General features: G+C 34.2%; 1 protein-coding gene across 1 annotated transcript in view; it reads right to left on the reverse strand.

Moving 5' to 3' along the window:
* The window catches only part of LOC115229919 (glycerophosphodiester phosphodiesterase domain-containing protein 5-like), a 64,796-nt gene that overhangs the window by 2,366 nt on the left and 35,625 nt on the right, over positions 1–26,805 (reverse strand). The window contains exons 3-11 of the mRNA XM_036499407.1: positions 25,803–25,899; positions 21,910–22,083; positions 20,335–20,428; positions 17,269–17,414; positions 10,470–10,552; positions 7,726–7,876; positions 4,840–5,061; positions 3,248–3,396; positions 1,153–1,300 (exon numbers count right to left, since the gene is read on the reverse strand). Of these exons, the coding sequence (XP_036355300.1) occupies positions 1,153–1,300; positions 3,248–3,396; positions 4,840–5,061; positions 7,726–7,876; positions 10,470–10,552; positions 17,269–17,414; positions 20,335–20,428; positions 21,910–22,083; positions 25,803–25,899 (1,264 nt within the window). The remainder of the gene's footprint in view (positions 1–1,152; positions 1,301–3,247; positions 3,397–4,839; positions 5,062–7,725; positions 7,877–10,469; positions 10,553–17,268; positions 17,415–20,334; positions 20,429–21,909; positions 22,084–25,802; positions 25,900–26,805) is intronic.

A 26,805-nucleotide genomic window follows, 5' to 3' on the forward strand; every position in this document is an offset into this window, starting at 1 on the left:
ATAAAGGTAGCTTTTGCTCATTTACCAAAGCCAAATTGCATCCTGATGTCATCACTGAATTGTTTAACAATTGCTAGTAAGCCCTTTAGTTGTTGGTCATTTTTTGCAAAGAGCTCTAAATCATCCATGTAAAGGAGATGATTTATATTTTTATCAAACATTTTATAGCCATATCATACATCATCAAGCAATTTTAAGAGAGGTATTAAGGCTAGACAAAGGAGGAATGGTGACAGAGAGTCACCCTGGAAAATGCCACATGAAAGTCTTACATTATCATTATTATCATTATAATTATCATTATTATTTTTATTATTATTATTATTATTATATTATTATTATTATTATTATTATTATTATATTATTATTATTATCATTATTATTATTATTATTATTGCCATTGCACAGAATCTAATGCTGGAGAGGTACTACAGTTTCAGCTGTTCACTACTAGTGAACTAAAGTAACACCTCTTATTTTTCGAGAACCTCCCAGAGTATTTGAGCAGTTCCAAGCAGTGCTGTTTTCTGCAAGTGCTCCACCGTTATTGCAGCCCCAATTTGTTCCACATACTTAATTGCTTGACCGAGTAATGCATTGTGATCTTGAGCAAAACACTTCATCTCATATAGCTCTGTGATCACTTCGACACACCATGCACCTTTTCAGGCAATGTCAGTTTGATGGAAGGAGGGAATTAATGCACAATACATACATTTGGTCACTATAAACAAATCAGTTGTGTAGGTCATTCAGCAAAAGCTGAGCATTCATATATTATGGGAGAGACCATCATCATCACCATTATTATTATTATTATCATTATCATTATTATTATTATTATTATTATTATTATTATTATTATTATTATTATCATTATCATTATTATTATTATTATTATTATTATTATTATTATTATTATTATTATTATTATCAGTTGTTGATATTATCAGTTATTATCATGCAGTAGTGGCATGATCATCAACATCATGAAATATGCTTATTTTTCTTCATTGAAAGAAAATTAAATTACTGAAAATTTTAATGCATATTAGAATGAGAAACAGATTCCTAAGAGATTTCAAACTAAATGCAAAACATAAAGTTAGACACAAAATTTCAGAAACTTAAAAGGAATTGGTTTAAACTTACCAAATGCCATAATGGTTTTTCAATTTTATTGAGGATGTGACATCTATCTGTTGCTACAGATTGTACACCCAGACACCAATACAGGGAATACAGCCAGTGTGCATTAACTATGTAGACATTAATAGTGATGTTGGATTCAAGATATTCTCTGAAAACAATAAAAATGAACGTAAATAGTCACCAGTTAGAGAAGTCTAAACATGATTTAACTCTATAGATTTATGCCATAGTATATAACACATTAGTGGGTCCTACAATCAACATTAACTGGCTAACAAAGGTAAATGGCCAAACTTAACTCTTCCAGGTGTAGGCATGGTAAGAAGTTTGCTTCCCTACCACATGGTTCCAGGTTCAGTCCCACTGTGTAGCACCTTGGATGCTTGGACAAGTGTCTTCTACTGTAGCCTTGCACTGACCAAAGCTTTGTGAATGGATTTTCTAAACAGAATCTGAAAGAAGCTTGTCATATATATAAGTGTGTGTGTGTGTCTGTCTGTCAGTCTTTGTACCTTACCGACACTTGACAACTGGTATCGGTGTGTTTATGTTCATGTGACTTAGTTGTTTGACAAAGGGTCTAATGGGAAAAGTTCCAGGTTTAAAAAAAAAAACTAAGGACTGGGGTTGATTTGCTTGACTAAAATTCTTCAAGGTGGTGCCCCAGCATGACCACAGTCTAATGACTGAAACAAATAAAAGATAAAAGATGAATCCCTGAATTGAGAGAACTGGCATTAACCCCTTTGGCAACAACTCACCAGAGACTATCTCCAGTTCTATCATACATACTCCATGTTTAACTCATTAGCATTCAGATTCAAATGTATTCAGATTTCAAATGTAATGCTCATTTATTCAGATTGTTTTCAGTTAGTTATGCATTATCTCATACCTTTGAAATTTTGATGATGTGATTGTTTATTTTTTGAATGGCATTACAGGGTAGATGTGAGAGACTAGTTTTGGCCAGTTTGAACATAAAACAAGTAGAATATTTCTGTCAAATATGGTTGGTTGAAATGTTAAAGAGTTAATGTGATCTAAATCTATACATTCCTTCAAACTGTTCCGTTAATTTATGTTCCAAACACCAGCTTAATAATGATAAAATTATTTTACTAAATTCTTCATTATTTCAAAATTAATTGAAAAAATGGCAGTGTATTTTGACAGAAATACGGTAACAATTGAGTTAACCATTCCGTTGGTGTATCAGTTTAGATGATTAAATATCTTTACTAGAAATCTGTAGATAGGATAGACCCAAAAAGATGTGGGACGAAGTGGCAAGAAAGGATCTTCAGATGCTGGGCCTCAATGAGGAGATGACAAAGGACCAAGACTTGTGGTGAGTTGTTGTACCTCAGAAAACACATCAAGCTACATAAAATCTCAGCCATCTATACATATAGGGATGTCCTTTATAGCCATGTCCACACTCCCTCTCTCAGCTAAAAGGTGCTTGACTTGCAGGTGCCAGTACCATGTAAAATGCACTCATGCAGCTGCCACATAAAATGTGCTCATGCTGGTTCCATGTAGGAAGCACCCAGCACACTCTGTAAAGTGGTTGGTGTTAGGAAGGGCATCCAGCCATAGATACCATTCCAAAACAGACAATTGGAGCCTGGACAACTCCCCGACTGGCCAGCTCCTGTCAAGCCATCCAACCCATGCCAGCATAGAAAACAGATGTTAAACGATGATGATAATTACTATAAACTACTGACAACCAGTAACATATCAAGCTATCAATAACATGTCGAGCTTATTCACTTGGTCAGCTGTGATTCTCAACAGTGTAAATAACAGGTAAATACCAGAATCAAATTGGTAAAGAATTCAAAGTATGTACAATGTAGACATTAACTGCAGCAGCATTTTTAATGTTTGTTTGAATGTTCAGGGTAAATTAACTTAAATTGTAAATTCAAAGAGTATGAACAAGAAAATGAAATTTGAGAAGACAAAAAAAACAAGAAAAAAAAACAAAACAAGAATAACTGAGTAATGAAGCATGGGATAAATAAGTATAGAGAAAAAGAATAATGATAAATTGACAAAGCTATAAAAAAAAAAGATTAAAACTTACAGGATTTCATCTTCACTAAGTGAATCATACCTAGCATTGAAATTAGAGATATGCAATTTTACGAGATCTTCAACTGGTAGATAACTTGTCCCAGTTTGTGTAAAATTGGTGGTATATGCTGAATGATAGACTTTTGAGAACCACCAAATCTATAAAAAGTGAAACAGAGGACAAAAGGTTATTCATAAAATTAGTTGGGATTATATTGGTTTTAAATTTTGGCACAAGGTCAGCAATTCCAGGGAAGGTGGGTAAGTTGATTACATTGACCCCCAGCAACTCAACTGGTACTTATTTTATTGTTCTTGCAAGGATGAAAGGCAAAGTTGACCTCAGAAGAATTTGAACACAGAATGTAAAGGCAGACAAAATAGTGCTATGCATTTTGCCTGGCATGCAAACAATTCTGCTAACTTACCACATTAAATTGGGATTATATTAACTACATATTGGACAAATCAATTATAGACGTAGTAGTTGTGTTTAAAAGATCTGAATAGAATAGAAGCCTGGAAAACAAACAAGATAGGAAACACAAGATGCAAATCTTGCCTCAAGGAAGGATACTTTGTCAAAGAGAAAGGATTTGGGACAATAATAGAAGAGTAGAAACAGCGTATCATAGCACAAGCAGTTGTGTTTAAAAAGTGTTAGAAGAAAAGTTTGGTTTGATGTTTCCAAATGTGTCAGAGCTAATATTAAAAAATTACTGCCAACCAAACATCATTAAACATTATGAATACAACATTAGACAACAGACAATACCACCTCTCTACTACAAACTATTATATTAGCAAAATCACAAGCTAGGGAGAGTATATTACTAACAGTAGTTGCTAAAAATTTTACATGAAGATAAATAATTTGAAGATTATGGCATAAAAGGAAAACACTCTAGATTCATGTTATAAGTTTTAGCAATATTAACTACTGTATTTTCCAGCCTAAGAGCACATACACTACTGGTTAGGGTGTTACATTCAGGATTGTGAGATTGAGGTTTCAATTCTTAGACCATGTTGTGCATTGTTGTCTTGAGCAAAACACGTCATCTCACGTTGTTCTGCGATCACTTCAACACCTGACATGAGCCTTGATTTGTTGAAAGGAGTGAGCTAATGTACAACACATACATTAGATCACTATAAACAAATCAGCTGTGCAGTTTGTTTAGCAAAAAAGCTGAACATTCATACATCATCTTTGGCAGGAGAGCCTATCATTTTCCAGTACAAAAGTTAATGTTGTATATTGTGTAAACACATAGTGTAAACATTTCATCCTGCTACATTTTGCATAGAACTTTTGGTCCTCAAAACTTGTCCAGTATAAGTTGACCTTTTTTTTGGCTGTAACTTTTGGGTTGAAAATTCAACTTGTATACTAGAAAATATAATATGCTAATATTGCTAGAACTTTCAATTTTATGTGCAAACTTTTATCCAGGATATCAATAATGTTCGTAAAGCACTCCGTACAAAGAAGGAAACTGTGTCATCTATCAACATATAAATAACAGAAACTAATTGACATGTCAAAACTAGCATATTTCATACAGATGCAAGTAATAAGAAAGCAAAAAAAAAATCTACCTGTTTAGGAAGAATTCCAGTGTTCAGTATCACATCAACAGCTTTTTTATAAGCTGTATGGTAATAAGGATTTTCCTTGACTGGGATTTGTACGTCTATAAAAATATTCTTCCCTGTCAAGTTTGCTAAGTCAATCAATTCTTCCAAAGACATAATGGTTTGGTTATTGTAGATTTCCTTTGTTTTGTCAGTAAGAGATCCAACAACATCCATTGGATCTTCCTAATATGCAGACAAATATATATAAGAAAGCAAGATCAGCAGAGAAAACTTGAGAAAGAAAATTATCATATAAAATATGAATCTGTTTAGTAAAATTCTTGGCTTTGGGAAGGATTAACTGGTAGAAATTTAAGATTGAGAATGTAATGAATATCATGAAGTAAGCATTATCATTAAGCATTATTCATTTGTTTAGTTGTTTATTTTATATTTGGTTTTCTAAACTGGCTTAGGTTAGACATGTACTTATTTGAGACAGTATTTTATATTCGAATGCCTTTCTTGTCACCAACCTTTAATTATATTACAAGTACAGGTGTTATTTTTATATTTCACTACTTCCAAAATTCAAAGTTATGAGACTTAATGTAAGCACAACACCATATCATTATTCATTTTAATGTTGTTGTTATTATTATAATTAATCAGTTTAGATAATCTCATGCAAAGAAGTGGAAATAACAACTACCCACACATACAAATATGTACAAATACTCACACACACACACACACACACACGCGGGTGCGCACTCACACACATACACACATGCTCTCACACACACATACACACACGCTCTCACACACACACACACATGCTCACACACACACACGCTCACACACACACACTCTCTCTATATATATATATATATACTTTTGCTGCTTAAAATAAAGCATATTACTCTACCACTGGTATTTGAGTACTCTTTTTTCCACCTTGTTTCACATTTATGTGTTTACTCCGGTATATATATATATATATATATATATATATATATATATATATATATTTCTCTCTCTCTCACACACACACACACACATGCACACAGGTTTAGAAATAGTTTCTGTTTATAAAATAAATGGATAATACTTAATCCTGTTAGCATTCAGATTACACTGTCAAATATAGTCCTTCCTACTAAAGGTACAAGGCCTGAAATCTTGTTGGGGCAGGACTAGATTAAATTAACCCCAATGCTAAACTGATTGAGTATTTCATCAACCCCAAAAGGATGAATGACACAGTTGACTCATTTTACTAAACAAACTCAGATTCTAAATGATAGTTTGAACTCAGAATGTAAAGCCAGAAGAAATGCTGCTAAGCCTTTTGTCCAGTATGCTGATGATTCTGTCAGCTCACCACCTTATTCTGTCAAATATAATGCTTATTTGCATTGATTTGAATTAATCGTGCATTATTTTGCAACTTTTAAAAATATAACTTATCTATGGAATGACATTGTAAGGTAGATGTGAGAGGCAGGATCTGGCCTGTTTGAGCATAAAAGATGTAGAATATTTGGGCCAGATATGGCCTGTTTAAATATTAAGGATATCATACCATAAAGAGTGTAGAACATATGAAATAAATTTAGAACAGACAGCAAAAATGCTGGAAAAAAATCTAGCAGTAAGATTAAAATAAAGCTAAATAACACACTCAAAATTCAACATAACAGAGACATGAGATACCATCCACACTTTTTCCAAACTCTATTATTAGCTGCTAAGCTGGGAAAGTATTGATTTTTAATCATGCTTTGACTGTGGTATAACAAATTGCTGGTATCAAAACTAAAAGTGAGCCATATCTATTATTATTTATAAATTTCAGTAAGTTTAGCATGATTAAAGAAAACGTAACAGGCAATATTTAATCATATAACTGGTTTAAACGAATAAAAAGTACCAACAAGTAGATGTTGTAAGGTGTCTAGTAAATATACAATAGTCACAGAGTCTCTTTCTCACTCCCCTATATGCTTTTCTCTTTCTTTTCTTCTGATGAAGGACTATTGTCCAAAACATTAAGACATTCTCTCTTTTCATTGAAGCATTAGGCTAACACTGCATTTGTTAAAATTTGTTCCTCTTGCATTTTCATTTTTATTGTTCACTGTGTGTATGTATATGATTTTTCTTTGAGCCTTATTCATTTTCTTCTTAAGAGAGTTCAAGCTCGTTACTAACAAAGCAACAAGACTTTTTAGTCAAAAGAGTTTCCAGTGTTTGAAAATATGAGGTTGAGGTGTGCATCTGTTCTCCTAAAGAATCTCAAATGTCTTACATTCCAATCTGAGAATGTCTTACAAATCTTCACTGTGCCATTAACAGATTGGATTTGGAGAATCTGCACCAGTTTATTTAATCATTTACAAGTGTGTGACTGAGGGTATGTGTGTGTGTGTGTATACATACATGCATACATACATACATACATACATACACACACACACATATATACACACATACATACAGTAGTGCTCTCAACTGGGGTCAATGTAAGACTTTATTGTTAAAATTTATGAGCAAAAAAATGCTTATACTTCTACAATAAACAAAATATTTTAGCAATTTTTTTAATACAATTCCTAATAATATCTAATTATAGAAATATAATAGGATTTTAAGAACATCAAATGACTAGGAAACAGGTCAGGATTGGTGACAGGAAAGGCATCCAGCTGTAAAAATCTGCCTCAATAAACTCTTCCTAATCCATGCAAGCATGGAAAAGGGGATGTTTAAACCAAGATGATGATAATCATAAGAAATTTGTATTTCTATATTTATGAATATTTTCAGAAAATTTTAGAACTAAATAAAACTTATTACAAAAATAATGTCCATACAAGAAACTTTAAATACTCTTAGATAACTTACCTTCAAAAACCAGCTTCCAGCATTGAGTTTCCGCAATTCATCAAATGTAAATGTAGAAGCATCATCATCCACTCGGTCGGGATATACTTCTTCAATATTGGTTGTTCGTCGTAATGTTTTGTCATGTAAAATAAACGGAATTCCATCTAAACTGTAAGAAAATATTTCAAATGACAATTGTATGATTATCTGTGGTCAAACTTCCTTACTATCACTTCTAACCACACACATACTATATTACAAGGGCCCCAGTTGATCTGATCAACAGAGCAGCCAGCTCATAGAATTAACATGCTAAGTGGCTGAGCACTACAGACATACGTTCCCTTAATGTACCTCTCAGGGAGATTAAGAGTAACACAGAATGAGGCAAAACTGGCCCTTTGAAATACAAGTACAACTCATTTTTGCTAACCGAGTGGACTGGAGCAATGTGAAATAGAGTGTCTTGCTCAAGGACACAATGTGGCACCAGAAACCAAACTCACAGCCTTACAATCATGAGCCAAATATCCTAACCACTAAGCCATCTGCCTTCACTAAACCACACACACACACACAGAGTTATGGATAATAGATATTTTGATTGTTTATGGGTGGAGGTCTGGTTCTTCCACCACCATGTCATCATGGTTGTAAAATGAACTTCTAAGCCAATAATTACATGCTGGCATTTATACTCTTATGTAGTGCTTCAAGATGTTCTAAAAACAGAATATATATATATTATATATTGTCCCTTTCCCTCTAGTATATATATATATATATATATATATATATATATATATATATAAGATTCCATTGAATTAGGTACTTAAACATAGGCACCTTGCTATGACAGTATAATCCACACACAATATTAATTGGATATTGAATATCAAGACTCCATGCAGGGGTGCTTGTACCTGATATTCCTGCCATATGTGCATACAATGCAACCCAGCTAAGTGAAGATATCTGCTCCTGATATTCTGCCACAGATATGTCAAAAGAAACAATGTAAATATTTTTAGTTCCATTATTGATGTGAAATGCTTGTATCCATTATGTTTGAAATCTATGCAGTTATCTGACGGGAATGGTTTCTTTCAAATGATGTAATGTTTTCATTAATCAATTAAAGGAGTTACTTGAAATGGCTGTAATGAAGTGATACCAGGTGATACCTGTACATCTTTGTCACTCACTTACACACACACACACACCACACACACACACACACACCCACACCCACACACACACACACACACACACACACACACACATATTTAAGCTTATCTGTACAGATTATTTATAGAGTTCAGAGCTTCAGAGCCAGTACTAAAAGTTATGTTTTGTATATGAATATGTGTATGTAAACAATATGATTGAAGATAGAAAAACAGGTAATGAGTGTAGATGCATATTTCAAGAGTTATTGACCTTTCATCATCCATAAATAAACTGCTTAAATACCCACTAAGTTTAGGATATTTTTCTTTTATTTCATTTATTTGTTTCAGGCATTTGACTGCGGCCATGCTGGAGTACCAACTTTAGGACTTATTCTTTGTAAGCCTAGTACTTATTCTATTAGTCTCTTTTGCTGAACCCTTAAGTTACGGGGATGTAAACACACCAACATTGGTTGTCAAGCAATATTACGGAGCCAAACACAGACACACAAACATACACACACACACACTTATATATACGACAGGCTTCTTTCAGCTTCTGTCTATCAAATCTACTCACAAGACTTTGCTTGGCCCAAGGCTATAGTAGAAGACACTGTGTAACACTACTGGATAGACCAATTTACATATTAAACACATTCCTGGTAAATGGTGTGTAAATATTAATTGCTAGCAAGGTCACTGTATTTTGTTTTGCAGCCATAATATACTACCAAGTATATTAAAGGTTCCCAAGTCAATAATATCTTGCTTTTTGTTTTAACAGTGTGATGTTCTCATTTTTAATCTTATCTCTACAGATTTTCTATAGAGTTCAGAGCCACCACTGAAAGTTACAATGCTTTGTATACAAATACATTTACAAAAACAATGCAACCAAAGACAGAAAAATAGATAATGGTTGTATATGCATGTTTCAATGCATTTGTAGACAGTTGATGGTTTGGATGTGGTGGTAGTGGAAGAGCAATAACTCTTGAAATAGGATCACCAAGCTCTATCAAGAGAGTAACTGTAATGTGTCCACGGGGATGGTATCTATGGTTCTGTAATCAACTATGATGCAAGCTCCCAATTCAAATTGATAATAATGGAACTGGATGGTGACAGAGAGTCATTTTCTGTCACTAATTCTCACCTGTTTTTAAAGGGAGTTTTCATTGCACTTGTCTCTGAAAGCATAACTGTCAAATGATTTGTTTACAGGGAATTGGCAACAGACAACAATGACTCTGGCTCAGCATATTTTCATTCAAGTGCAGAATGTAAACACACACACACACACAAACTTTGTACAGATTCCATGTATCAATTTAACTAAGAAATCATTGGTTAATCCAGGACTATAATAAAAAACACTTGCACAAATTGCTGTACAGATGGACTGAACCCAAAACCATATGGTTGAGAAGTGAACTTCTTGACCACATAGCTATTACTGCATCTTATTTAACCACAAATATTTCTAGTAGGGAAAACTGAATCACCAGTTATCAGCAATGGGTCATAACTGAGAAATAACTTACAGAATTTATATTTCAAAATGTAGAAAGAAACAATGTAATTTACCTTATTCGTACATCTGACTCAAATCCATAGACACTTTGGTTCACAGCTAATTGGAATGCAACTAAAGTATTCTCAGGTGCAACCTTGCAAGAAAATTTTTAAAATACAAAAGAACTGAATTTAAATTTGGTTAAATATAATCCAACAGTAACATATTGAGAGATTTCTAGCTAAAAAAATACTGTGTCTAATTTTAAAATATTGGTGAACTTTATTTATTACAATTTAATTACAAGGAAACAAGAAACAGAAAAAGAAATATAAGATGGTGGGAGAGGAAGTAATGGGCCACACCCCCCAGAATAAATGGCATGTTCAGCTACATCCCACAGATATGACCACAATGGTATTGCTGCAGAGAATGGCTAGTGACACTTGCTACAGCAGCCACTTCACCTTGTAGGGTTCATTCTCATACAGGCTACCATTATCTCAATTTTGCAGACAAAAACAGTAGTGCAGGATCTGAGAACAGCTGAGGTCTCAGCAGTGACCAACACAAACTGATAGCAGCCCATCAGACCCCTGTATTTATTGATTCGTCTTTCCTTTGCATTACAGACAATCTGTTGCTCCCCCACTCCATTTTCTGCTACTTTATTCCCATCCTACTTTTTCTTCTCCTGTTTTAAATTCAAGTGTTTTCTCTCATCTTCACTGATGAATATGGCCAAGAAATGCAGTACATTAAAATGGAATGTCAATCTTTTAAAAATATTATTATTATTACTATTATTATTTATTGTTAAGGCAGTGAGCTGGCAGAATTGTTGGCATTCCAAGGCTATAGTAGAAGGCACTTGCTCAAGGTGCCACACAGAGTGACTGATGTATACTTCTATCACATTTCAATCATTTTCCCATTTCTTCCTTCCTTTCCTTTATGTATTCTGTCCTTGTGATGTCCCCACTCATCTTATGTCCCTCTTGCTAATAAAAGAAATTAGTATTATTATTATTATTATCATTGTTATTATTTACATAGGCTCAAAACTGGAAGTTTTGGAGAAGTACTCTATTCTATGAACCCTCAAAAAGATGGAAGGCAAAGTTCACTTCAGCTTTGAACTCAGGAGAAAATACCACAAAGCATTTATTCCAATATTTTGACGATTCTACCAAAACCACAACAACAATAATAATTATATTCATTCCAACTCATTGCTTTGTTTCTCAGTTATATTTGTATTTGATAGAATAAAAGATGCACAGACATATTAGATGCATCCCAATTTCAGCAGTGCATGTTCAGGAAAAAGCAAGTATCAGGGACAAAATTAGCATATGGAAGGTTCAACTCCACATATAGGAGCAGGGGTGATTTTTTGAGACATCTTTTTGGAACACAATGCATCTTATATTCCATCAAATATGGTACTTCTATTGACATGTATGATTTCAGACACATTCAAAGTTATCTCCCTTACTCACTCAACTAATAATATTTTACTTTAGTCATGTGATCTGTAACGGAAAAAATCATGAAAATAATAGATTTATTACATATATTCAGTCAACACCTCTTTATAATTACATTATAATTACTTTATAATTACATTTGGGTTAAACTATATATTATTATCATTATAAAGGCGGCAATCTGGCAGAATTGTTACCATGCCAAACAAAATACTTAGCAGCATTCCTTCTGGCTGTACATTCAGAGTTCAAATTCAGTTAAGGTCAACTGTATCTTTCATCCTTTTTGGGTCAATGAAAGAAGTACCAGTTGAGCATTGAGGTTGATGTAATGGACTGTCCCCACTCGCACAAAATTACAGGTCCGGTGCCTAGTAAAAAGGATTATTATTGTGGATGTTGCTCTTATTACTTCACTGTTTTCAATTTCCTGTTTACTCATAAAGTCTAGAAAGAAGGACAATACCCATGACCTTTGCAGCACCTTCAAGACCAGTGAGTTTCATGAAGCTAATTTTCTGTTTCTATTGTCTTCAAGGACAATGTCTGATTGTTTGTATCTCTATTTCTATGAGTATTGATGGAACATGTTACAGAGAATTGTGTAGTGATATTAATTGGTCACTGGTTCTCAGACATGCTTAATTAATAAAATATCAATGATTTTGATTTTCATTTCGTTGAGGAATTATACTGAGAAACCTAATTATCTAAGTTTACACATTTAGATTTGGCCAATAATAAACATCAACTTTTACTGTATTGTAACCACAAGGCTTACATTTAAAGTTTCCACAGGTTTTAAAGACTGTATGCCTTGTGACCCTGGCTCAGTTTTGAGTTGTTAACATGTAACTTAGTTTCCTTGATAAGCACTTTTCACCACCACCACCACTACCATCATCACCATCATCATTTAATGTCAGTTTCCCATGCTGGCATGTGTTGGATGGCCTGACAGAATTGGCAAGGTTAGGGGCAACACCAGGTCCTATACCTTGCTTTTGGCTTTGTTTCTACAACTGGATGCCCTTCCTAATGCCAAACACTTTACAGAGTGCACTGGATACTTTTTATGTGGCACCAGCACCAGTGTTTTTTACATGATACCATTACTACTGTTTTTTCACATGGAAGCATCACCACAGTTTTTTACATGGCACCATCACCTGTGCTTTTTATGTAGCACCAGTAAATTTTTACATGGCACTGTGGTTTTAGGATATCAATTCTGTTATGGAGAATGGGTCTTCTAACCTACATGTGAGTTTCTTGTTCTAATGTTCTGAAAAATTGCCCATATATGGGCTTGTCAATCAGTACTTTCTTCATAAAAATTTGAATTGCTTTCTTCACTTGCAGTTTAATGAGGTTAATAGTAGTGTCACTACAGTAGGTGAGATGTCTCCTTTACAAAAGTTGAATTTGTAATGTCCTGGCTAATGTGGAAAAGGAACTGTTATTTCATTTCTAGATAACCACACTTCTTAGTGGATCTTTAACAACTAAAAAATATTTGCCTAGCTAGGATTGGCACAGGCTACTGACTGGTTTCTTCATATTGTTATGACATGCTCGTGTTAATCAGAAAAAAACGTTTACTGCTCTTTGTAAACTAAATAGCTTGAGTTGTATTGTGTCAGATGTTGTTTGTAAGGCTGTAAAGTAATTATCATCAGTGTTGTGGTCATCACCATCATTGTTTTAATGTCCACATTTCAAAGCTAGCACGCTCAGATGCCCTTCCTGTTGCGAACCAGCACCTGTCTCCATGCAAGATATTACCCCTTGGTTAGATATGGTTTTTTCTTTCACAAAAGACAACAAATGAATCACATCCTTTGTATGTTGGTGATGCTTGTTGACAGCTATCATGTGATGTCAAGACAAACACATACACACACGATCAGATGCATGAATGCATGCATATATATATATATATATATATATATATATATATATATAGTCCAACCCATGCCAGCATGGAAAATGGATGTTAATCGATGATGATGATGATACACATGTTACTCTTTTACTTGTTTCAGTTATTTGACTGTGGCCATGCTGGAGCACTGCCTTTAGTTGAGCAAATCAACCCCAAAACTTATTCTTTGTAAGCCTAGCACTTATTCTATCAGTATCTTTTGCTGAACTGCTAAGTTACAGGGATGTAAACACATCAGCATCGATTGTCAAGTGATGTTGGAGGGACAAACACACACACACACACATATATATATACACACATTGTGAGACATGTTTTCTTAGTTTGAAATTTTCTTTTACAGTTTGCAGTCACTCTAATTTATTATAATGAATCTCTTATTTCACTTTAATATAATTATTATTATTAATAGTAAAACTGTGAACTCTGAAAACTATTACATACCACACAATAAATCAGACACTTAACAATTGTACAAGTGAAAAAGGTAAGGAGGAAGTAGCTGCAGACTATTCCAGAGTATTTTAGAGAAGGAATGGTTCAGCATCAGCATCATCATCATCAGCAGCAATTAATATCCACTCTCCATGCTGGCATCGGTTAGATGGTTTGACTGGAACTGATGAGCCAGAGAGCTACACCAGGTTCTAGTCTGATTTGACATGGTTTATACAGCTGGATGTCCTTCCAATGCCAATTTGACAATTCAAATTCTTTTTTAACAGTTCATATGAAGAACAACTAAGTATTTTGGTTGAATATGAAAGCATCATGGTCAGTCATCAAAGCAACATGAAATTTTCAGCTAAATTTCCAACAAATAAGATATCAAATTCAGGCCTTAGCATAAAATTACTAAATATGTTAAGCAGGAGAATACATGCCCACCATGTTCAGTACTCTGAAATAAACTGATTTAGTGTCCAAATGTAGTATCATATTTGTAATCATCAATGAAACAACAGCAAAGGAAACAACAGCTAGTTTAGTCAGCAGCCCTTTAGCACTTAACCAGGCCATATCCAGTCAAAATATTCTACAAGTTTAATGTTCAAACTGATCAGATCTCGCATCTTCCAGAATGTCATATTGAACACGAACAATCACATCATCAAAATCTCAAGCCTAGAAAATAATGCAGTATTAATTCAAAACGATGTGAATAAATACACATTACATCTGATTGAGTAATCTAAACTCTAAAAGGTTAAAATGGCAATGAAACACGAGCCACATCTGCAGTTACTGAGAATGACTCAATCAACCTTCTTGTAAAGAAAGACAAACCATAAGAAAACACACAATTCACTATCATGGTGGTTGTTTAACCCCAGGTCGGTTGTGACTGATTAGACCTATAACCAAAAGCATTCAAGACAGGACAATCCTGTCCTTTCAAGGGTATCTAAGAGTACATTATCCAATGTAACCTTTGGCTGCTATTTCTAGCAGGTCAAGTGACCTCATAATTCATTTAGCATTTAAACCGGCCATATCCATATTATGTTCAAACTGACCAGATGTATCCTCTGACACCAACCTGACAATATCATTCTAAAAATTAACAGTTACCTCATCAAAATCTCAAAGCTGCAAGATAATGCATGATTAATTCAAAACAAAGTGAACAAATAAGCATTATTTTTGACAGAATAATATGAATGCTAAAGGATTAGTTTGTTGCTTACAGGTTCATTAGACCAGAGTTTCTTTCAGTTTCTATGGGGTTTAAGAGTACAACACTCCTCCACTATAGAGAACTGCAGCCCATTTCAGGATTAAAACCACTTCCTCTGGGATTACTTTTCAGCTGAATGAAATGGGGCATGTGAAATGAAATGCCTTGTTCAAACACACTATGCACAAGATCAAGAATTGAACCAATGCCTTTATCAAAAGGCCACACACCAACATAATTGCAAAGCGGTCACATTGAATGACTAACTATTCATTAGTTTTACAAGTTGGGCTTATGTCTTTTAATGGGCAAAAGCTGCACCAGACTGACACCTTTGACTTCCTTAACAATGTAAAAGCTACAATAAGCTCCAGCGTACACTATTTATAATGAAAAATGCTGTTCGCTGCTAAAGTACACTCACACACAAATTCAGTAAAATTAGATTCTACTCAAATTACATTCCATATAGCAACCCACCCAACTCCATCAATTTACAAGCTGAATATTGATCGAAAGACAATAAATGGATGTGTACTAACGATGTGTCTACTAACACCAAATATTCATTACTTTCTAAAACAAATAAAAGGAAATCTATTTTAACAAAAAACAGAAAAACAACAAGATACACTGAACAATGGTGAAAATACTATTAATAGATTTGTAGCAGAAGATATTCTGATATTTTTAGACTTGATTATTTAAAGTTCCTGGTTCTACAAGACATGTCTGAGACATTTGAGAACCAAACTTGATACTTTGCAATATTCAATATAAGTGTAGACATCACTGTGTGGTTAAAAAGTTTCCTTCCCATCTGCATGGTTTCAGGTTCAGTCCCACTGTGTAACATCTTGGGTGTCTTCTACTTTAACCCTGTCAATATACATATGCTTCAGAGAAAAGCATTAGTCAAGTAGAGAGTGTAATGAGAGATTACATAAATGACAAGAGAACCAGAAATTACGTTATGAACTTCATTATCTTACAGCTGTTTCTGGTACAATATGCAAGGAACTCATAGTTGAGTGTTTGAGTATCACTTTATAATAGAAACAGTGGTAACCTAATGAAGTTCATTACATCATTTCTTGTTCCTTATCATTTATATTTGTTTGTTTGTTTGTTTGTGTGTGTGTGAGAAAGAGGGAGAGAGAGTATGTATACATTTATGTCGCCTTGTCTTGACAACACATGATAGTTGTGTCACTGTCATACAAAGTAGTATCATTCATTACCAATATTCTGCATAAACCTGTCCACTGATGGGGTAATAGTGATTTGCATGGAAGCAGGTAAGGGTTGGTGACAGGAAGGGCATCCAGCAATAGAAAAATCGGTCTCATTAAGCTCCATCTGACTCATGTAAGTATTGCAAAGTGGTCATTAACTCTTTCGTTACCAACCCGGCCAAAACCAGCTCTGGCTCTTGTTTTCATAAGTTTTGCATTAAAATATACCACCAAACCTTAGTCGCAATTTATGTTCCTAACACTAGTTTAATGATAACTAAGTTATTTTACTAAATTCTTTGTTATATTTAAAATAATTGAAAGAAACACAGAGCATCTCAAAATAAATACAATAACGAAAGGGTTAAAACTATGATGATGTTGATGTTCCATTTCTTTTCATTCAAATGTTATAAGAGATAAAATCTGCCTTTTTTATCTTTCTTTAGTTAATGAACCAAAAACATACTACTAAAAATAATTATCATTTTAGAGCTTTAAAATAAATAAGTGAATACATACCCCTGACGCACCTCGGTGGGCAAATAATCTTGGTTTGGAAGGCAAACTATCTGCTGGTCGAACACATGGAGATTCAATAAATAGTGGAATGATATAGAGGCCAACAAGAATTGCCATGTATACCACTGAAATTAATAGTTTCAAACCTATATGGGAAAGAAAACCAAAAAAAGCAATATTATATTATTTAATTCCATTCAATAGGGAACAAAATTACAAGGAACAACTGTATGCTTCTGTGTGTATGTAAATGTGCATGAATGCAAGCATGCATGCATTCATATATACATACATAGATATGTATGTACATACATACATACACACATACATACATCAGTGCTGGTGACATGTGAAAGGCACCAGTGCTGGTAACACATAAGAGGAGCCCATGCCAAAGACACATACAAGGCATCCAGTACACAGTGGTTGGTGTTAGGAAGGGCATCCTGCCATAGAGACCAAGCTGAAATAGACTGGAGCTTGATACAGCTCTCTGGCATACTAGTACCTGTCAAACTGTCTTACTCATGCCAGCATTGAAAATGGACACTAAATGATGCTGGAGATGATGGTGATGATATATATATATATATATAGGAACAAGCAAAACATGTTTGGTCATGGGGAAATAGTCCATTGTTTGGAAACTAGTGACAGTTGGCAAGAGGAAGAGCACCCAGCCAAAGAAAATTTACCTTAATAGACTCCAACCAACCAATGCAAGCATGGAAAACAGGACGTGATGATGATGATGGTGGTGGTGGTGGTGATGCGTATGATGATGATGATGATGATGATGATATATTTGAAAACACTGAATAAGGGTGATTTTTCTGATAATTTGATGAGTAGATGTTTGCAAAGTGTCATTTTGTAAAATTCTCATCATTAAAGGAGAAAATAACTGGTTTACAGAGAAATTGAGGCAAACATAAAAATAGTTGTCTAGTCTAATTTTGGGGTGCTGTGGAAGAGGTAAACCTATGAAGATATTGGATCTTCAAATGTGGGGTCTCATGGAGGTAATGACAAGCAATTGTGACCTCTGGTGATTTGCTGTGCTTGAGAAGACTAATCAAGTGAAATCATAGTTGTGGGTATTGTTGGTGACACATAAAAGGCACTAACTAAACTCTTGGAGTGGTTGACATTAGGAAGAGCATCCAGCCATGGAAACCAAGCCAAAATCAAACTGGAGCCTGGTACAGCTCTCCAGCTTATCAGATCCAGTCAAACTGTCTAACCCATGCCATCAGGGAGGAAAGTGTACACTAAATGATGATGATGAGTATGTATGTGTATATATATAAACTAAGTCAGATTAAAATGTAGGAAGCAAGATATGGTCACCTGGCCTGTCTCAGGCCATTACAACCTGCTCTGCTCACATTATGTTGTGGCAAGAGTCACAACAGCCCCTGCGAGAATAGACTTGATTGAATCACTATAAACAGTAGCGGTCTGAGTGAAAGACAGAGAAGAGGCATTAATTGCAGGAAGTCATAAGGTTTCGTTTTGGTAGTTTGTCAGAATATCATTTGTTGATTCATGAACAGTTCAAGGAGAGTTTGTTGGAATGTTATGTTGTTACCCTGCTTCGTTATATGTTTATTGTTACTACATGGTTATAGTGTAAACAAGTATCGTCATAATTAGTGGTGATACTACAATAATTGGTGACGAGTAACTACATTACAATATTATTATCAAGGAAAGAAAGCATAAAACCAAGATGAAAATGATGATGACGATGAGGAGTGTGTGTGTGTGTGTATCTGCAAGTCTGTGTTTTTATTAACTCAATAAAATCATTACCCTATACTTGGCTATTGTTATAATTGTGTAAGAGGAGTAGAAATGGTGGCAGATTACATGCAATGCAGTGTTTAGTTGAAACCTTCCCATTCTGAAATCAAATTATATTTTATTCGTTTCTTTTTTTCCTTTTTATTTCAGTATAAATTTTGTTTACAGTTATACATGTATTCACAATTTTATGAAAAAAAAAAAATTAAAAAAGGGACATCAGAATTGAACTATGAAATCCAGAAATCCAGATGGGATCAATAGTTTACTTAGGATCACATTCATGGAGATCAGCAAAGGATCCAACAACAACAAAAAAATCTGATCTCTAAACAACTCCCCAAGTTACAGATACTCTTCTGATTGTTACAGAAGACATACTGAACAAAATAACTGGTTCATGAGATAGAAACTTGTAACCAATGATGCTATTGTTCACAAGTTGCAATATAAAATATACGGATCCTGCTTTTAACTGTTATCTAAATGCTGATCAATCACACACAAAAGAAAAGAAACTCATAATCCTATTTTTTATAGTCTAAGTAAAGGTAAATCTATTTGTCAATATATATAAATATCTATTTTCTTGTTTATCTTCTGAATATATTTAGTTTTTGTATCTCTCTCTCTCTCTCCTCTCTCTCTCTCTCTCTCTCCTCTCTCTCTCTCTCTCTCTCTACGTGTGTGTGTGTGTATGTACATATTTATATATATCAAGCCTTATCTACATCACTAATCCTTTATTCATGGTCACTGGGACTGTTGGCAAGAAGTAAGGAAGTCACTCTCAAAAACAAAATCTGTAGAAAACATGTAAAAAAAATCTGAAATCTACTGAAGACTCCCAAGAACCAGGTGGTGGTGGTAGCAGGATTAAACTGGTCAAAGGATTAAGCCAACCACCTAAGGATTCAGAACACAAACAACCAGAACAAATTCCACAATGCATCACATCTGATGGTCTAACGATCCTGTCAACCCCCTACGATGCACTCAGAGTTTATCTTATTAACCCTTCCAAAAGGATGGAAGAGAAAGTTGACCTCAGTGAGATTCGAACTTAGGAATATAGATAGGTGAATCAAATGCCATTTATGCTACACTAACAAGGTATGAACACCAGAAAATTAGGAAAATGAAAAGTGTCATTGTATTTGAGATAGAATTTAATAAGTCTGTTTTCTTTAACGACAACATTTTCAGAAATAAATTTGTATATGTCTGACAAAGATTTTTGAAATGACAAAATATACTTACAGAATTGGTCTAAGCTGTACCACTGTCTTATCAGAATACAAGAGAGAATAGTAAAGATCACAACCAGACCAATATGAATAAAAGGACCAAAGATCTGGAAAATAATCAAAGAAAATAACTCAACTAAAAATAATAACTTTAATGGTAAAGTCATCATCATTGTTTTAACATCTACTTTTCCATGCTTGCATGGGTTAGATGCAATTTGTTATGGCAAACTTTCTATGGCAAGATGTCCTTCCTATTGCCAATCTTGATCCGTTTCTAAGTAAGGTAGTATTTCTCCATGACTACACATATTTCCACAGAAGATTGGAAAAGAATGATATTGCTTGCATGATGGTGACACTTGTTTACAACTATCACATGACGCCAAGGACAAAATGTTGTCTACACATACACTGAGTGGGATTCTTTCAGTTTCTCTCTGCCAAATCCATTCACAAGGCTTTGGTTGGTCCAAGGTCATTGTAGAAGACACTTGCCCAAGGTGTCACACAGTGGGGCTAAATTTGAAACCATGTGGTCAGGAAACAAACTTCATATTATGCAGCTACATCTGTGCCTACAGCCACAACTGATACTCCATATGATATCTATGTCAAAAAAGTAACCACTATACTGCTTTGTAAAGACTTTCCTTTCGTAATTGTGACAATTTGATCTTCGAATTGATTCAAGGAGACTATATTTCCATTGTTTTTTTTCACTTTGCTAATATTATCTATCAGCTGCAATTCCTGACAGAAGTATCACCTTTTTTGTGGAACATAGTGACAATAGGAGGAATGAAAATTTCAACTCAGAATGCACAAATCCAGAACAGATACTGCAAGGCATTTAGTTCAATACTCTAACACTAAAGCTAATCAATCACTCAAAAGGATGAAGGGTAAAGTTGACTTCACTGGGATTTGAATTGGAACATATACCATGAGGCATTCTATCTAACACTAAAACAATTTTGCCAATTTGCTGCCTGTACAAATAGAAGTATGACTTCTACTGTTGGGTTTTGAGCTCTATGTACTTTAACATCATCCAGTTTGCTTCCAGTATAATGGTTAAACTGCTACAATACTGAGTAGTATAACTAGTTATGATGTACAGAGCAAATGTAGGAGAAATTATCATAAACACAGACATATTATCCTTTTTCAATTACTAATTCCACTCATTAGAATGTAGCCATACCAGGCCACTACCTTGAAGTATTTTAGTCGAGTGAATCAACCCTAGTACGTCCTTTATTTTTTTTTTTTAAGCCTGATACTTATTCTATCAGTGTTTTTTTCCAAACTGCTATTACAGGCATAAACACATAAATACACTGGTTGTCAAGTGGTAGTGCGGGACAAACACAGACATACACATGCATGCACACACAATGGGTTTCTTTCAGGTTCCATCTACTAAATTCACACATATGACTTCGGTCAACTCAAGGCTATATGTATGTAATTCTGAAAGAGACTAATAATAGTCGCAAGAAAATAACATTACTTAATATATATTTATTACATATTTTCTAATCATTAACAAAAGAAATATAATTTGGAGAAAAATGTTTCAAATATAATAGAGACTTACTTGAAATGATAGTTTCAGCATTGCCCACTCAGATGGCCAGAGAGTATTCATGGCTATTGTGAAGCCAATGCAACTCAAAAGACTGATGATTATCATCGCTACATGGAATGGATGTATATATAACTGATGTCCCACATAAATGTGACATATTGATAGACCCTGTTAATGATAACATAAAATAGATGGAAGCACTGAAATAATGTTAAGTTACAGCATGAGGTGAAAATGGATTAAAGGGAAATTATAATCTTAAAGTTTATAAAATGGAGATATTAAAAAAAAAATTATTTGTGATTAATTCCAAATGACAACTTAGTGAGATCTGTTTGGTATGAGGGTCCTTAATTTGCTGCCACACAGTGTGACTGAAGCTGAACCATGTGGTTAGGAAGTGAATTTCTTAACTACATAGACATGTCCATACACACACAGACACACATACACATGGGTGTGAAATTGTGAAGATTGGTTTATAACTGATAAGGGATGAGAGTATCCATGTTTTTTGTGTTTTTTCCTGTTTTCCATGTGTTCTTTTGTTTCTTTCCATGTAACTTCTTTCTCTCTCTCTCTCAATATACAGACACACACAATATGCACACAAACACACACCTATATATATATATATATTATATATATATATATATATATATATATATACACACACACACACATATACACACATGCACAAACATTATACACACACACACACCAATATTACAAGCACTTTAGAATTCAGTGTGAACTAGGAAAAACTGACGCATCATGACATTTCTTCTCATACATAGACTTTACTGTTAAATATTTTAGATGATGTCAATATCAATGCAGATCTTGCTGTTGACATACAGTGAATGAATATTTTGTTATAAATGTTTCCTTTATCTCCAATTATATATATATATATATATATATATATATATATATATATATATATATATATATATATGTATACACACTCATATATACATGTATATACACACACATATATATACCTATACAAACACGCACACACACACACATATATATTTGTATATCTGTTACAAACCAATGAAGGAACCTTTACATGGTACACAACTTGCTAGAAGTAGTATAGCCATCAGATGTCACTTAGCAAAAAAATACGTATGTGGTTGTGTCCTACCAATGGACCTCTTTGTCACTGCTGTGTCAAATTTTGGCTTAAAATATCTAACCTCAAAATAAATGTTATAAATACCATTTTTATACTCTACAACTGTCTTAATCATCATTACAGACAAATAAGTAATAATGTTAAGAAGCAATTAAAGAGAGTATTATCTTTTCTCCTTGTTTAATATTTCAAAATACTACAGTAGGATCATGATTTTATATTCCCCCTAGAATAATGAGGTGGTATTGCAAGTGAAAGGTATAAAACATGATCAACCAGCTTACTGTTTCATCAATATTTCATTTGTTTAAAAATATCAATGTATTTTATATTATTGTGAGGTGATAGGCACTTCTAACCAAACCAGTTCTTCTGGATGAATTGAAATTGTATATTGTATATTATATATATACTGTCTTTATAATAACATCACGTTTTATGGGAAAGATAACATCCTTCTGACAGTTTGAAGCAGCAACTGGTTATATAGTCTATATCTTGCTACTATGCGATGTTGGAACAATAAATAATACATATCTATTTGAAAGCATTGTTTACAGAGGCAAGTTTTGTCACATTCTGCTGTCATAACATACAAAGACAGCAATACATTTACTTCATATTAGCTTCTAGGATGAAAATAATGTTGCTGAAAATTATGAGAACTTCAACTCGTAACAAAGATAATTTAATAATCTTCAAGACCTAACTTTAGGTAAAGATACTGAATGAAAAATGCTGTGACCAGAAACCACTGTATAAATGAATTTCTATCTTGACCTGACCTTAGACTTGACTGTATATTGAGATCATAAAAAGTCATAGCATTACAATAAACAATGCTCTATCTTTCTTCCTTCTTCATGATATTAAAACACATTTGGAAGAAGGTTGTGAACAAGATTCATAAAAATAAAACACTTCGCTGCACTGAGACTAGAAATAATACCATCTCTAGTGATAAAACATTTTCATTTTGTTTTGCATTTTCAATTAGTTTGAAGAATAAAATTTGCACACGTGTGCATCTTTTCCATGCTTGTATTGGCTGCATAGAAAAAAAAAAAAAAAAATATATATATATATATATATAATATATATCATCATCATCATTTAACGTTCATTTTCCATGTTGGCATGGGTTGGACAGTTTGACAGGAGCTGGCCAGCTGAAGAGCTGCACAAGGCTCCATGGCTATTTTGTCAAGGTTTCTGCAGCTAGATGTCCTTCCTAGTGCCAATTACTTTACAGAGTGTACTGGGTGCTTTTATGCAGCTCCAGTACAGGTGCATTTATCTAGCACCAGTACAGGTGTTTTTTTTACATGGGACCATGAGCCTACATGATCAGAAACATACAGATACAGAGAGATGCAGAGGACATACCTGTATGCAAGGACAACCACAATTTTGTTTAGCTTGATATGTCTTCTCAAGCACAGCAAACCTCCAGGAGTCACAGTCCCCTGTCATCTCAGAGACTCCTATGCTTATATTGAATAGTGAGAATGAGTGCTCAACCATGCGTTGGTGGATGATTTTTTTTCATTTGTGAGTTAACAAGGATACCAATTGTTTCATGTGAAGAGATCCTCACAATTATTCAAAATGGAGATAAGTACCTACCAAAAAAAGTGTGTGTGTGTGTATAATCATCATCATCATCACTTAACGTCTGTTATCCATGATGGCATGGGTTGAATGGTTGGCATGCTGGAAGGCTGTACCAAACTCCAGTCTGATTTGGCATGGTTTTCTACAACTTTTATGTGCCACCAGCACGGGTGTCATTTGCATGACTGTAGTCTATAAACAATCATTAACAATGTGCTGCATTGATGGCAGAGAGACTTAACTCTGAAATGCCCACTTCACTTAAATGCAAGTAGAAACTACTAAGTACTAATTCTATACTGAGGTTGACTGTATCAGTTCTATGACTTCTCCTCTGGTACTTAGAGAAGTGAAATAGCAGTGTGTACAAGACATGAGCTATGAGTGGGTTGAGTCTTTTTCAAGTGGTTTTGCAGTGTTTCAGAGTAGAATGTTTTATTGTACATCCGAGCGTGGCCGTCTGCCAGCCTCGTCTGGCACCTGTGTCGGTGGCACATAAAATCGCCCACTACACTCTCGGAGTGGTTGGTGTTAGGAAGGGCATCCAGCTGTAGAAACACTGCCAGATCTGACTGGCCTGGTGCAGCCTTCGGGCTTGCCAGACCCCAGTTGAACCGTCCAACCCATGCTAGCATGGAAAGCGGACGTTAAATGATGATGATGATGATGATGATTATCAAAGTTCATTTAGATGTTGGGAATAGATACCAAATTATCTAGAAATGTTACTTATCCAGGAGAGAAGATTTCTCTATTTTCTATTTAATATCATAAAGCTGGCAATATGCATCAGCCCTTTAGTGTTCATTATGGTTGAAGATGTATTTACATTTTCATATTTGGTCTGGTAAGTAGACGTTTACATTGTAAACTTCATTGCTCAAATTGTTACATTACAACCCTTTCTCATCAATTGACCATACATCTACAGCAAGGAGTCATTACAGTTCATTATAATGCAGTATACAAACTAAAACTAAAAAGTTAAACACAAACTGAAGGAAACATACATAGATATATCATGAGTAGAAATGTTCTATTATGAACTCTAAATCCAATAGCTAAGTTATATTTTTCTTCTATTATTTCTGTGAACTGGGAAAATAATGTAAAATTGAAAGCAACTTACCACTAAAATTGCAAAATACCCAAACACAACCCCTGTTATGGACAGCATTATTGTATACCATGGTAAATATTTCAGTTTCAATTTTACTGTAAAATACCTGGAAAAGCAATAAATGAAAACTCATTAAATCATCATTATCATCATCATTTAACGTCCATGTTCCATGCTAGCATGGGTAGGACTAGAAATGAAAATCATTTTGTGGTTTGTTTTGTGTGGGCTTTTGTTTGTGTTTTTAATTGTTGAGTGTGGTGGAAAGGGCAGTGTCCCTGGCCTTCACAGGTCCTTCTATTATAAATCAGTGGTTCTCAAGTGGGGTCCACATGACCCATTGGGGTCTACATAAGATTTTGTTGCTAAAATTATGTGCAATAAATTGATTATACTTCTACAATAAACAAAATATTTCAACAATTTTTTAATATAATTCTTAATATTATTTAATTATAAAAATGCAATAAGATTTTTTAAAACTTCAAATGGTTATGAGGGTCCATCAAAATAAAATAGGAATGAAAAAGGTCCATAGGTAAAAAATGCTTGAGAACCACTGTTCTATAGCAATGAAACTAAAACCATTAATGTTTGCATTGAAACAAATCCAGAGAGCCAATGTGTATTTGGATGGATCAGACCGAATTTGTTGAGGCAGAATTTTCTACAAACAGACGCCTTTTCTATGGCCAGCTCTCACCTGTTTCTAGGCTAGGTAATATTTCCTATGGTCAGATATGTTATTCCAAAGAAGACTGGAAATGAACAGTATTGCATGACGATGATGTTTGACAAAGGTACACACACACACACACACCACACACACACACACACACACACATGGAGGATGTCTTTCAGTTTCTGTCAGCCAAATCCACTCACAAGATTTTGATTGGCTCAGAGCTATAGACACTTGCCCAAGGTGCAGACAGTGGGACTGAACTCAAGACACATGGTTGGAAAGCAAGCTTCTTAACCACACAGCCATGTTTGCACCTATTATAAATAT

The sequence above is a fragment of the Octopus sinensis genome, unplaced genomic scaffold (assembly GCF_006345805.1).
Source record: "Octopus sinensis unplaced genomic scaffold, ASM634580v1 Contig13888, whole genome shotgun sequence".
NCBI classification, from domain to species: domain Eukaryota; kingdom Metazoa; phylum Mollusca; class Cephalopoda; order Octopoda; family Octopodidae; genus Octopus; species Octopus sinensis.